Source organism: Myotis brandtii, unplaced genomic scaffold (genome assembly GCF_000412655.1).
Source record: "Myotis brandtii unplaced genomic scaffold, ASM41265v1 scaffold504, whole genome shotgun sequence".
NCBI lineage: Eukaryota > Metazoa > Chordata > Mammalia > Chiroptera > Vespertilionidae > Myotis > Myotis brandtii.
Genome location: NW_005369217.1, coordinates 1700157 through 1715189, shown reverse-complemented (window position 1 = coordinate 1715189; position 15033 = coordinate 1700157). Strand labels below are relative to the sequence as shown.

General features: G+C 39.9%; 1 protein-coding gene across 2 annotated transcripts in view; it reads right to left on the bottom strand.

The window, feature by feature from the left end:
* Positions 1–7148: 7148 nt before the first annotated feature.
* Positions 7149–15033, bottom strand: part of TIGAR (TP53 induced glycolysis regulatory phosphatase) — a 27215-nt gene continuing 19330 nt past the window's right edge. Inside the window, exons 4-6 of one of the 2 annotated variants that reach the window (XM_005877009.2) lie at positions 12732–12809; positions 9471–9581; positions 7149–7685 (exon numbers count right to left, since the gene is read on the bottom strand). In XM_005877009.2, coding sequence (XP_005877071.1) covers positions 7254–7685; positions 9471–9581; positions 12732–12809 — 621 coding nt within the window. In that variant the 3' untranslated portion in view covers positions 7149–7253. The remainder of the gene's footprint in view (positions 7686–9470; positions 9582–12731; positions 12810–15033) is intronic. The other variant, XM_014548368.1, reaches the window with a different exon arrangement.

Here is a 15033-nt window from a genome sequence, read left to right as displayed (position 1 = left end):
GCCACAGCCAGCTCAGGGCTGGCGGGAAGCTTGGCTTCCTCCATCACCCAGGCAACCAAGCCTCCTGCTTGCTCCAGCTCCATGGCTGCTGGCCGCCATCTTGGTTGGGTTAATTTGCATATAGTCGCTCTGATTGGCTGGTGGGCATGGCTTAAGGCGTAGCGAAGGTACAGTCAATTGCATGTTTGTCTTTTGTTAGTGTAGATACTAGAGGCCCGGTGCACGGATTTGTGCACCGGTGGGGTCCCTCAGCCTGGCCTGTACCTTCTCACAATCCAGGACCCTTTGGGGAATGTCGAACTGCTGGTTTTGACCCGATCCCCACAGGCTGGCCTGCAGACCCTGAGCAATGGATGAATGATTACTCTGACACATGTTTCTGTAAATGATTACTCTGACACACGTTTCTGTAAATAAGACTAATAGTAAATTCGTCTTATGAAAATTAACAACTTCTCATTAAAAAACACTATTAAGAAAAACATATTTAATAACAAATATTGTTTATTTTAAAGGAACCAGACAGTCCCATTTGCCTGCCTCCTTAGGTTTTTATTGTAGTAACAGCTTGAACCAAAATTAACCTCTAGATACTATCAGCAGGGTAAGTATCCTTGAGAAAATACATGTATCTGCAGTGTCCTTTAAACAAGGATGTTTTGAAGTCTAAACATAAAGAATCCAGTAAAACACCCAGGGGCTCAAACTTGTTTGGAAAAGTCAAGGCAGGGGCTGCTGCCTTTGGCAAGAATCCCCTAGGGCTCCGACCTTTTGAAAAATCCTCCTTACAGACTTTCCAACCAAGTCCCATGCTTCCCCACAGACCTCACCCACTTACCTCATACCATACCCCAGAATCAATTCCATATGGGTCAAAGACCTAAACATAAAAGGTAAAATTATAAAGCTTCTAGAAAAGAACAATATCTTCATAACCCGGGGTTAGCAAAGATTTCTTAGACTATAGAAAACAATAACCATAAAACAAATACAATAGTAAATTAGTCTTATGAAAATTAACTTCTCATTAAAAAACACTATTAAGAAAATCATATTTTATAACAAATATTGTTTATTTTAAAACAAAGCTGATAAATATGTAAGTGTGTATATATATTTATACATACTCACTCACAGGTAGATGATAACAAACTTGTCTCTCCAAAATATATACAGAATTCAAACTAAAAAATAAAGATAAACATAATTATACAAGAGATTTAACAAAGGAAGTTATGTAGCTAATAAATGTGAAAAGGTGCTCTACATCATTAGTTAGCAAGGAAATAAAAAAATAAAACCACTGTGAGATACTACTACACACCCAACAGAGTGGCTAAAATTTAAGACTGATAACGTCAAATGTTGGTGTGGATGTAGAGCACCCATAACTCTCATACTTTGTTGGTGAGTATACAATGGTTCAACTACCCTGGAGAAAGATCTAAGTGTCTTGTATGATAAGCATATACCCATACCTACCCAGCAACTGCACTCCTAGATGGTTACCCAAGAGAAACTGGACTTCCCTAAATAAAATAGTATTCCTCCCTTTAGTCTTGATCCCCTTATCCTCCTTCATTTTTCTCAATAACACAGACCACACTGACATGTATAGACTATCTATCTTCCCTGACAGAATATAGGTTCCACAAGAATGGGGACTTTGTCTATTTTTTATTTGTTGCTATATATTCACAGTTCTAATACTTCTTTTTTTTTCCTTTTGACATTAACTTTTTTTTAATATTTCAAGAAAAACAATTTTAAATATAATAATGATACATGCAATAAATATTAACTTTTCAAGAAAAATGATTTTAAATATGCTACATGCAATAAACAATATTTCAAGAAAAAAATATTTAAAATATATTACCAAAACTTTACTAATATAGTATATATAATATCACAAAAGTTGTATGAAATATGAAAAATCTGCAAATAACAGGATTACTTCTATTATATTCTAAAATATTTTTTTCTCTGGCTCGATTTTTGTTCATCAGTTTATGTTGTTCATTGTACAAATGAGTGAGATCATGTGATATTTATCTTTCTCCGACTAGCTTATTTCGCTTAGCATAATGCTTTCCAGGTCCATCCATGCTGTTGCAAATGGTAAGAGTTCCTTCTGCTTTACAGCAGCAGAGTATTCCATTGTGTAGATGTACCACAGTTTTCTAATCCACTCGTCTCCTGATGGGCACTTAGGCTGTTTCCAAATCTTAGCTATGGTGAATTGTGTTGCTATGAACATATGGGTGCATATATCCTTTCTGATTGGAGTTTCTGATTTCTTGGAATATATTCTGAAAAGTGGGATTACTGGGTCAAATGGGAGTTTCATTTTTAATTTTTTGAGGAAACTCCATACTGTTTTCCACAGTGGCTGCACCAGTCTGCATTCCCACCAGCAGTGCACGAGAGTTCCTTTTTCTCCATATCCCTCGCCAACACTTGTCATTTGTTGATTTGTTGATGATAGCCATTCTGACAGGTATGAAATGGTACTTCATTGTCGTTTTGTCTTGCATCTCTCAGATGATTAGTGACTTTGAGCATGTTTTCATATGTCTCACGGCCTTCTGCATGTTCTCTTTTGAAAAGTGTCTACTTAGGTCCTTTGCCCATTTTTTTATTGGATTGTTTATCTTCTTTTTGTTAAGTTGTATGAGTTCCCTGTAAATTTTGGAGATTAAACCCTTATTGGAGATAACATTGCATATATGTTCTCCCATGCAGTGGACTTTCTTGCTGTTTTGTTGATGGTTTCTTTTGCTGTGCAGAAGCTTTTTCTTTTGATGTATTCCCATTTGTTTATTTCCAATCTATATATATAAAAGCCTAAGTGACCATTACGACCGGCCGACCAAACGACTGGTCTCTATGATGCGCATTGACCACCAGGAGGCAGATGCTCAACGTAGGAGCTGCCCCCTGGCGGTCAGTATGCTCCCACAGCCAACCTCCCGCAGCTGGCCAACCTCCCGTGGTCCCTCCCCCCCGGCTGGCCATCCCCAATTGACCCCGATCGGCTCTGATCGCCACCAGGCCAAGGGACCCTACCAGTGCACGAATTCGTGTAGCAGGCCTCTAGTAGTTCTTATAATAACCTGGCATTTATGTGCCTCGCTCAAAAAATAATTATTGCCCTGGCCAGGTGGCTCAGTTAGTTGGAACATCATCCCATATACCAAAAGTTTGTAGGTTCGATCCCTGGTCAGGCATGTATAGGAGGCAACTGATCAATGTTTCCCTCTTATATCGATATTTCTCTCTAAAAATCAATAAAAACATATCTTTGGGTGACGATTACATATATATAACAAATTATAAATTAACAAATGTATGATTCTAATAAAATTTGCAATTTTTCTGGAAATTGGCCTATTGATTCTAAAATGTATATGGAAGCCGGAGCCAGTTTGGCTCAGTGGATAGAGCATCAGCCTGCGGACTGAAGGGTCCTGGGTTCGATCCTGGTCAAGGGCACATGCCTGGGTTGCGGGCTTGATCCCCAGTTAGGGGGGCATGTAGAAGGCAGCCAATCAATGATTCTCTCTTTTTTAAAATATATATTGTTATTGATTTCAGAGAGGGAGAGGGAGATAGAAACATCAATGATGAGAGAAAATCATTGATCAACTGCCTCCTGCACACCCCCTACAGGGGATCGAGCCCACAACCCGAGCTTTTGCCCTTGACCTGAATTAAACTCTTATCTACAAGGCCAAACTGGCTAGGGCTCAATGATTCTCTTATCATTTATGTTTCTCTCTCTCTCTCTCCCTCTCCCTTGCTCTCTGAAATCAATAACAATATATTTTAAAAATAGCTTTAAAAAAATAAATAAAATGTATATGGAAGAATAAAGGTGCAAAAATAGCTAAGATACTATAAAAATGAAAAAGAGATATCCACTCTACAAAATACTCAGTTCCAAAGCTACAGTAACTAAGTATGACATTGCTATGGGTGTACATAGCTCACTGAACAGAACCAAGTCCACAGACAGATGCCAGCAAATATGGGTGCATGGGGGTATGACAGTAGAATCACAAATCAACTGGGAGACTCCTAACAATGGTGTTGGGGTAACTGTTTCACATGAAGAAAAATTAAAAATTGACTTCTGAACTTATACCACACAAAAATAAATTCCAGATAAGATTTAGCATTCAAAAAATCCTCTAAAACTATAAGGAAAAAGATTACTATATGGCCTCATGGTAGAGATGGCTTCTCAAGGCACCAAACTAAACCCCACAAACCATAAAGGACAAGATATATTGGTTTGATTAAAAATTAAAAACACTATGTCCATCAATAGATGAGTGGATAAAGATGTGATGCTTATATACAGTGGCATATTAGATTAGTCATAAAAAAAGAATGGCATTTTACCATTCCAACATGGACCAAGAGGGTATTATGTTACATGGAATTGGTCAGAGGACAAATATATGATTTCGCTTATAAGTGGAATCTAAAAAACAAAACAAAACAAAAAAACTCAGAGAACAAACTGATGGTTGCCAGATGTGAGATGGGGGATGGATGAAAAAGGTGAAAGGGATTAAGCACAAATTGCATTATGAAGACAGTCACAGGGATGTAAAGTACAGCATATGGATTATAGCCAATAACTATGCATCGTGCCAGGTGGGCACTTAGACTTATCAGGGTGACCACTTCACTGTTATATGTTTAACTATGTGTACACCTGAAACAAACATAACATTGTATATCAACTGTAATTAAAAAATAAATTTAAAAATTAAAAAGATGCATGATAAAATGTAAAAGGCAAGTAAACTGGGAGGTATTTGGGATGTTACTCCTGGAACTCGGGAAGAAAAAGCCAAATAGCCCAAGCGATAACCAGGCAAAGAAATACTCTGGTGCCATACTAGTGAGGAAGTCCTAATCGTCAACGCAGATGAAAAAATGCCCAGACCCATTAGGAATCCCAGAAAAGTCCAGGAAAGTAACAGTATTTTTCATTCACTATATTAACAAAATTTCGTCAAGACAGTATCAAGTGCTAACGAAGACATGGGAAACAGAAGCTTTGGAACTCTAGTAAGGCTGCAAAACAACCATTTTGAAGATGGTTGAGCTCTTATCTACCCAGGGTGCACGTGTTTTATGACACAGCACAGGAGACGCAAAAGGCGGTTTCTGCAGCATTGTGCCTACAGAAAAATGCTGATACACCTAAATGCCCACTAATAGAGACGACACAAAACGTGCATATTTATTCAGCAGAATACAGTGGTTATAAGTAGATTGTACAAATCAGAATAGAGCCCCCAGACACAGTGAGTGAAAATAAAGGATACAGACAGCTTGAAGATATTTATGTACATTTTTGACACCAAAACAGTATTATTTCCTTATACCAGGTAAAGATGTAAAGAATGGGTGAATATATAGATTCATTGTGGTGGTTGCCTCTGTAGAGTACAGAGGGGAACAGGACTGAGAATTGGTTACATAAGGAATTTGACTTACATCACAATGTATCTTAAAAGGGGGTGCATTACTTTTGGATGATGGAAATGTAGGCGTCTGTTATTTGTACTTTTTGGTGACTTTGTCAAATTTTCATTTGCAGCGCACTTCCCCTGGTGTTCAACTGTGCTGTTCCAATACTGGCAGGAAAACTGCTGGAGCTCAGCAGAATGCTGAACTTCACACATTTCAATGATGTTCAAAGTAAAAGCTGACCATACATCATTTTAGCCTTAACCGACAAACTTCAGCATTCTTTTCTTTTCTTTATGTATTTTTATTGATTTCAGAGAGGGAGAGATAGAAACATTGATGAATCACACTTCCTACCGGGGATCAAGCCCGCAACCTGGGCATGTGTCCTTGACTGGATTCGAACCCTGGACCCTTCAGTGGGCAGGCTCTATCCAGAGCCAAACCAGCTAGGGCTTAATTCTTTTCTAAGCTGAGACCCAGAGCATTCATCAACATGCACACTGAAGAGCAGACTACGTGTAAAGCACTTCTTCATTTAGATACGGATTTTTTGTTTGCTTATTTATTTTATTGTTGATAGTATTACAGATGTCTCCCCATTTTCTCTTTTGCCCCCCCTCCCCCTCCACCTAAACTCCAAAGGCCTGGGATAGATAAGAATTTTTGAGGGTCCAATCATATGCTTGAAATTAAGTTAACCAAAATCCCTTTTCTCCAGTGCCACCTGGTGGGAAAAAAGAGGCAATCTCATCCGTGCCTTCCACAAAACCCCACATTTGCAGTTCTCAGAGTACTATTTTTCTTTTTCAACGAAGCACCCACTTTTATTCTGAGGCTACTGTGCAGCACCCTGGTAACTCTACTTTCTTTACAGCCTTTCTCAAACTGAACTCTCAGCCTACATATTAGACAAGAACTTCTGCATTCACCCACATTTCAAACCCTCTAGAGCAGTGGTTCTCAACCTTCTGGCCCTTTAAATACAGTTCCTCATGTTGTGACCCAACCATAAAATTACTTTCGTTGCAACTTCGTAACTGTAATGTTGCTACTATCATGAATCGTAATGTAAATATCTGATTTGCAGGATAGTCTTAGGCGACCCCTGTGAAAGGGTCGTTTGACCGCCAAAGGGGTCGCGACCCACAGGTTGAGAACTGCTGCTCTAGAGGGAACAATTCCAACCGTTGATTTCTATATTGAAAACTAGTGTCATTTTGCTTTATATAAACTTGATGGTAAGCCTTTTTTATTTAAGGACTTTTAAAATATAACATCAACACTATAAATATGCGGTGAGAATTATAAATAGTCCCTTCTTCCAAGTATGGATGGAGATAGTACAAAACATACAGTATCTTACCGAGAGCCAATAAAATAAGCTAGGTTTTTCAGACATTAAAGGAAAATATCAACATTTAAAAAAAGGGGGGGGGGGTAAAAAGAGTAACCAGATTACTAATCCCCCAATTTGCAATACTGAGTTCCTTCCTCCTTTTACAATCCAGAGACATAAGTAAGCAGGGTAGTAAAAATACTCTGGAAAATGCCAATTGTACTCAGACAAATCAATTCTAAATGGTTTTCCATTAGTGTTTTATGTGGCTATGATTCCATTTGAACTTAAAAACCTGCTAAATAGACAGCTTTTTAAAAACTGTTTCCAATTTAGTGAGAGCAGAGGATGAAAATAAATAAAGTCAAAGGCACTCCCTCCCTCAGAGGCTCAAAACTGTTAGGATTTTGGTGTAAGTTTAAATTTAGCAAGTTTCAGTCATTTCTTTTAGATGCTCCTGCAGGTTCATACAAACACACTGAACTGTTGGTTTAACTTCTCTTTCTTTCTCAAAGTTTATGATAAAGAGACTAATCCCTGTATTGGCACTGACTGATGTAAGTTCAGATTTGCTCAGAGTTTCTGGTAAGGAACACTCAAGGTCATTCAGAAAATAACCGAACAGGCTTTTCATGTAAGCACCGTGACTCACTACTAAGACACTGGCTACTAATTCTGGAGCGCTGCTGTCTGAATTAAATTTGGAGGCACAGCTTTTTCCTAAAGGGAATATCTCTGCCAAAGAAGTTGCCAGACAGTTGCTTGGAGTTTCTAAGGAACACGATTCTTTTTTATCTGCTTCCTTCCAGATCAGTTGACAAAGAAATTCAAAAAAGTCTATTCCACGCATCTTCACCTACAAGGAGATCAAGGGTGAATTAAAGTGACATTGTTGACTGTCTTAAAACATAAGCATAAAGCCTGATTGGATTTTTCTAATGTCATAAAATACTATTTCTTTTGTTGTTAATCCTCATGAAGATTTCTTTCCATTGCTTTTCAAAGAGAGTGGAAGGGAGAGAGGAAGAGGAGAGGCAGAGAGAAAGTGAAAAACATCAACGTGAGAGAGACACATCAATTGTTTGCCTCCCAAACACACCCCAACCGGGGGCAGGGAGCGAACCTGCAATGCAGGTACATGCTCTTGACCGGGATTCAAACCTAAGACCCTTCAGTGTGGGGGCCGATGTTCTAACCAGTGAGCCACACAGGCCAGGGCAAAATGCTGTATATCTATGCATTCAGTCAGTAGTTCCATGGACATTAGTAAGTGCCCACCATACTTCGGGAAACTATGAAAGCACACTGGGGACAAAGAAGAGTAAGATACAATTCCTAATCCCTAGCTCAAAGCACTCACAGTCTAGTTTGGAAAATATGCAAGTAAACAGAAGCCCATAAAACAGTATTAACTAGGAGACTACATCTGACACTTCAGTGTACTTAGAACAAGGACACAAAAAAAAAACACTTTTCCTTCCTAAATTTATAGAAATTTTTTACATGAAAGTAATGAATAGGGGGGAAATAACCAATAATACAATTCAAAAGCAGAACAGTCCAAAGAAAGGCAAGCCGGGTGATGCTGTCAGGGAGGCAGTAGAGGCCTGAAGATTTCAGTGTGAATTAGTTTGCCTCTCAGGTGTTCTGCTTGTCATTCTTGAACGTCACCACCTGCTTTACTGACTACCACTAGCACTGCTGAAGGTACTGCTTCATATTCAGAGTTTTCTTAACAGTAATATGTAATAACACACATCCTTTCCATCCACTATCAGCTATGACTGCCAACTTAAAATCAACAAGAAAGCCAGGATAGCTTAGAAAGGAAAAAACAGTATCACGCAGAGTTGTTTTATAAACCAAACAACTTTCAAACTGCTTAGCTAAAATTTAGGAACATCTAAATTACAAAAAACAAAAAAAACCCTGGCTGGTTTGGCTTAGTGGATAGAAAGTCAGCCTGCGAACTGAAGGGTCCCAGGTTCGAATTCGGTCAAAGGCACATGCCAGGGGTTGTGGGCTCGATCCCCAGTAAGGGATATGCAGGAGGCAGCTGATCAATGATTCTCTCTCATCATTGATATTTCTCTCTCTCCCTTTCCCTTCCTCTCTAAAATCAATAAAATTTAATTTAATTTAATTTAATTTAATTTAATTTAATTTAATTTAATTAAAAAATGGAAATTACAAAAAATGTCAGGTCCTGGCCGGTTTGGCTCAAAAGGTGGTGTGTTCGATTCCCTGTCAGGGCATATACCTAGGTTGTGAGTTCCATCCCTGGTCAGGGTGCATGTGGGAGGCAACTGATGAATGTTTCTCTCTCCCCCTTCCTCTCTCTAAACATTTTTTTAAAAATATATTTTATTGATTTTTTACAGAGAGGAAGGGAGAGAGATGGAGAGTTAGAAACATCGATGAGAGAGAAACATCGATCAGCCGCCTCCTGCACATCTCCTACTGGGGATGTGCCCGCAACCCAGGTACATGCCCTTGACCGGAATCGAACCTGGGACCTTTCAGTCCGCAGGCCGACGCTCTATCCACTGAGCCAAACCGGTTCCGGCAATTTTTTTTTTTTAAGTCAGATTTCAGCTACTGTGACATTGGCTAGTTCATCACATGCCCCAGGGCTACGTACCTGGTCTAAGGTCTCTCCTCCAGGTGGTGTGAACCCAGGGCATTCTTCCCCAGCTTCTTTGGCCATTGCCCTCAGCTCACTCAGCCCCTTGCCTTCTGCAACCCCGTATTTCTGCAATATCCAATAGACAACAGTGCCTCCAGTTAACTTGCAATATAACAATTAAGTACAAGTTTATGACAAATTTAGAACAATCATCCTCATGAAGACGTGTGGTTTCCTTCTACTTACCCTATTATATCACCTCTGAACTGATAATTCCCCACAATGATAATGGATTACTTGCATAATAAAATATTGAAGGAGACAAACCATTTTTTATAGTTTGCACTGATGATACCAGAAGAGTCCAACAACACCATCAGTCAGAGTCCAATAGTAAAATATTATTTTTTATAAGAGAATAGGCACATTTTTCCAGGTGCTCTTATAATCCTCAAGTCCAACTTCTAACATTCTCAGTTATATCTGGAGTAACCTCTATTACAAAGAGGAACATTAATTATCATCACTGGCTTTGTTTTTTTAAGAATGGAAACATCCATTGGTTCAATATTCCAAACACTACGCTGAAGCATGGTAGGCAGGAAGGCCACAGTGAAGAAGAGCAGGGAGACACGTGGCTCCCGCCCCTGCGGAGATGGCAGTGTGGTGGAGACACTAGCCTAGGAACGGCAGGAAGTGCTGTGATGGAGGGAAATACCGACACAGACACATACAGCAGAGACATCATTGAAGGCCCAAGCCTTGGGGTAGGTGGAAGTGGGCCAGGTTTAAGGAGCAAGTATTCCAGGCCGAGTGAGGAAAGAGCACAGGCTGTTTGGGCGACGCCAGATGCCAAGATCTCTGAGAGACACGTGAACAGAGGTCCAGAACATAGACCACAGAGCCCAGCGGCCTCGATTTTCATTAAGCTCTGCAATAAACTAGCTCTGTTACTCCGAGCATGGGCTTGATCTCTGTGTGCCTTTGTTTCTGCACCTGTAAAATGGGGGCTAAAACATGAGGTTTTTGAATCTTTACATCAGGTTGTTGCAAAGATTAATAAACTTGCAGAGCTTGCAACAGGGCCAGAATGTGATGAGCACCATGTAAGTGCTTGCTAATATTATTAAACTGGCCACCAAGCACCAGGGAAGGGGAAGGAGGCAGGTGGAGACAACAGGTCAGATCCCACAGCACGCTCACAGCCAAACAGGTAAGAGTTTAGACAACCTTTGAAGACAAAAGGGAAGTAGCAGACTCTTTTATACAGGTGTGCAGCGACCCAATTTTCCAAAGATTACTCTGGCTTGTGGTGTGGACATTGGATTGAAAAAGGAGTGCAGTGAACAGGAAAACCTAGGTGACAGTGATCTAGGGGACAGAGGACAGTGAACTGCAGTAGATGGCAGCAGTGGGTTTGCAGAGAGAGGAAGGATTCAAGAACTATTTAGAGGTAGAATTGACAAGAGGACAGATGTGCAGTGTGAGGTACAGTGAAGAGTCAAAAATGAACGATTTGAACTGGGTAAAGCAGGAGCCCAATGGAGAGGAGAGTGTAGCTTGCTGAGCAGGAAGTAGCTGGGGGGCATTCAAACAGAAATAAACAGTAGGCAGTTTGATACAGTTTAGGGATCTAAGCTAAAAGTACCCATTTGGAAATCAGCTCATTAGCAGAAATCATAAGAGAGGATGTAATTACTCAGGGAGAGAGCGAAGAGATGGTGCAGCCGAATGATCAATAACACTTGCTACTCCTTGATGATGACAGGCCCTGTTTGGTGTTCACTGAATTCAAGGCGCTTTTGTTTACCATTTGAGCAAAATGAGCCTTTCCAAGCAGCACGTATGCTGGAGCTCTAGTATGTATGTTGAGCCATAACAGAGAACATAAGCACATTAAGTAAAGTAATTCTTTAAAGATGTCCTAGCCATTCTGTTACATTTCTGTCTGGTTATGTAAGAAATCACAGGGCTGGCAGGGGCGTTAGGTGTTTTATAGGTCAGAGTTATAGAGCATAATAAAAAGTCTTCTAGGAGACCTGGAGCCAAATCTCAGATGTGAAATTGTTCTACAGCTTTAGCTAAATCACAGTTTCAAAAAGATTCATTTCTGGTATCTAAAATGGGCTACTTATGCTTAAAATCAGGCAGTAGAACTGGGAAGCTGAGGGAGAGAGGTTTTCAATTTTATTTTAAATTCTTCTGTACTGTGTTAAATTCTTTTTTTTAAAATATATATTTTAATGTGTTTTTTTTTAGAGAGAGGAAGGGAGAGGGACAGAGAGTTAGAAACATCAATGAGAGAGAAACACTGATCAGCTGCCTCCTACATACCTCCTACTGGGGATGTGCCCGCAACCAAGGTACATGCCCTTGACGGGAATCGAACCTGGGACCCTTCAGTCCGCAGGCCGATGCTCTATCCACTGAGCCAAACCGGTTAGGGCCACTGTGTTAAATTCTTACAAATATACCTTGCGCTTTTATAATTTAAGATGTATATCATATGATTTCACCTGGCCGGGAGATGCAGTTGGTTGGAACATTGTCCCATACACCAAAAAGGTTGTGGGTTCTATTCCTGGTCAGGGCACATACCTAGGTTGCTGCAGGTTCGATCCCTGGTTGGGGAGCATACAAGAGGCAACCGTTCAATTTGCTCTTTCACATCTCTCTGCCCCCACCTTCCTCTCTCTCTCTCTCAAAAAAGAAAAAAAAAAAAAAGAAAAAAAAATCAATGAACATATCCTTGGGTGAGGATTAAAAATTTTTTAAAAATGTGTATCATATGATTTTAATCTATATATCTATATATACTAGAATATGCTAATTAACCGGGACACCGTAACGGGTCGATCGGACAGGAGGAGGTTGCACACGGAGCGTCGGGGGCGGGGCGCAGAGGCCTCCGCACACCTGCGCTGGGGGAGGGCCTAATCAGAAGTGGCCGCGGCTGCTTCAAGGGCCTGAGAGGGAGGCAGGGCCAACCAGCAGCAGTTGTGGCTGCTGCGGGGCCCAGGGAGCGAGGCAGGGCCGGACCGGAGACTCGAGGGTGCACAGCGCTGCACAATTTCGAATCGCCTGCTGGGCTCCTAGTAGTTAAATAAGATACTATCTATGCTATCTCTGAGAGTATGTAACAGTGACTATTACAGGATAGATCCTCAACAAATGTTAGCTGTTTCCATATTTCTAGCAGTAATTAATTTTTAGCCATATGATAACCTGAGGTAGTTGTTGATGACTATGGCAAAGAATAATACATAAGCTACTTACTCTTTCTCGAAGTCTTGAATCATACTTCACTGTCATATGTTGGCAACATTTGTTCTTCTCCAAAATCCCATGCACTGTCTGAAAATCGAAAGATAACTGTTTCTCTTCTCATAAAAATAATCATTCTGGCCAAGACATCAAAATAATACATACCTTCTTAATGAATAAAAAAGAACTAGAAATCATTTTCCTTTGTAAAAGTTACCTCTCGGTACTGCTCATCCTTTCCCTCTTCATGCCAGATTTTCATATTTCCTTCTACCCTAATTTCTAATTCAGCAGTCAGCAAACTATAGGCTATAGACCAAATCCAGACCATCACTTTTTGTGAATAGTTTTATTAGAAAACAGCCATTTACGTATTGTTTAGGCTGCTTTCACAGTACTACAGCAGAGTTGAACAGTTGTGACTGAGATCACATGACCCACCTAACTTAAAATACTTACTCTCTGGCTCTTTATAGAAAAGGTTCTGGTTCATTAATCTCCATTCAAGGTGTCTAAATTGCTGTTAAACCCATTGAGTCTTAATTTTGGTATTATTTTCAGTTCTAGAATTTGCATTTGATTTTTGTTTATACTTTCCTGTTCTCTGCTGAAATTCTCAATGCTTTTACCTCTGCATTGAATGGTTATTTTAAAGCCTTTGTCTGATAACTCCCATTATCAGCTAACTGCCATGGCTACTTCTGCTGCCTTTTGTACTTATTTATTTTTGTTTCCTTCTCATTGTGTGCTTGGTTACTTTTAATGGACAAGGGACAGTGTATTTGCAAAACTAGTAATTTAAGTCCACAACCAGCCTTATTTTTTAATACCCTACCCACAAATTAGACATTATCATTGTTACTATTTTATATTATAAATAGTTGTTTATATTGACCTAAACCTTTACTAATTTATTTGCTCATTTTTTTTCTAAAACTCATACTTTCCTTATGGAATTATTTTTCTTCTGTTACCCTGTGAAAGTTCTTTACTTTCAAGCCTGTTTGTCTGAAATGCTCTCATTTCACCTCTACTCTAGAAAACATTTTGCTGGGTATAAAACTCTAGGTTAATCCTACTGTCTCTCAGCATATTAAAAAAATTACTGATACTGTCAAATTGGTTGATAGCCTAATATTGGTGTTTAGTACATGATACTTTTCCTTTCTATTCTTTGGAGTTTTGCAATTTTGTTTTAAGTGTAGATGTAGGGTTTTCTTTATCCTGTGTTTTGTTACACTTTCTGGATCTGATCATTTGTTATCTTCCAACAATTCTGTAGAATTATCAGCTTTGTCCCAAGAAACCTTTATAAAGATTTTCCTCGTTTTCTTTTTTCCTTAATTTAATTTTTAATTGTTGACATTATAGATGTCACCCATTTGACCCTCTCCATCTAGACCCCACCCTCCCATCCCTCTGGCCCTCACCACATTGTTGTCTGTGTCCATGGAGTATGCATATATGTTCTTTGACTATTCTCTTCACCTTCTTTCATCCCACCTGCCGACCTCCCCGCCACCCCCAATCTGTCAGTCTGTACCATGTATCCATGTCTCTGGTTCTATTTTGTTTGTCAATTAATTTTTTTCATCAGGTTCCATATAGAAATGAGATTATATAGTATTTTTCTCTGACTGGCTTATTTCCCTTAGTATTATAATCTCCAGGTCCATCCATGCCGTCATAAAAGGCAAGAGTTCATTCCTTTTTACAGCCACATAGTATTCTATTGTGTAAATGTACCACATCTTTTTAAAAAAATATATTTTATTGATTTTTTAACAGCGAGGAAGGGAGAGGGATAGAGAGTTAGAAACATCGATGGGAGAGAAACATCGATCAGCTGCCCCCCGTACACCCCCCCCACTGGGGATGCACCCACAACCAAGGTACATGCCCTTGACCAGAATTGAACCCGGGACCCTTCAGTCCGCAGGCCGACGCTCTATCCACTGAGCCAAACCAGTTAGGGTGTACCACATCTTTTTTATCCACTACTCTACTGATGGGTATGGGCTGTTTCCAGATCTTGGCTACTTATCTACACTAATAAAAGAGAAACATGGTAATTGGCGTACGACCGCTACCCTTCCAATTGGCTAATCAGGGAGATATGTAAATTAACTGACAGCCAAGATGGCGGCCGGCAGCCAGGCAGCTTAAAGCGAACATGAGGCTTGCTTCCTTCATTGAAGGAGGAAGCCAACGTTCCCCGCCTGCGCCTGCGCTGCCGGCCTCTGAGCTGGCAGTTTGAAACTTTGTAACACTTTCAGCCAGCCGGGATCTCAGAGCTGAAGTTATACATTGTTTC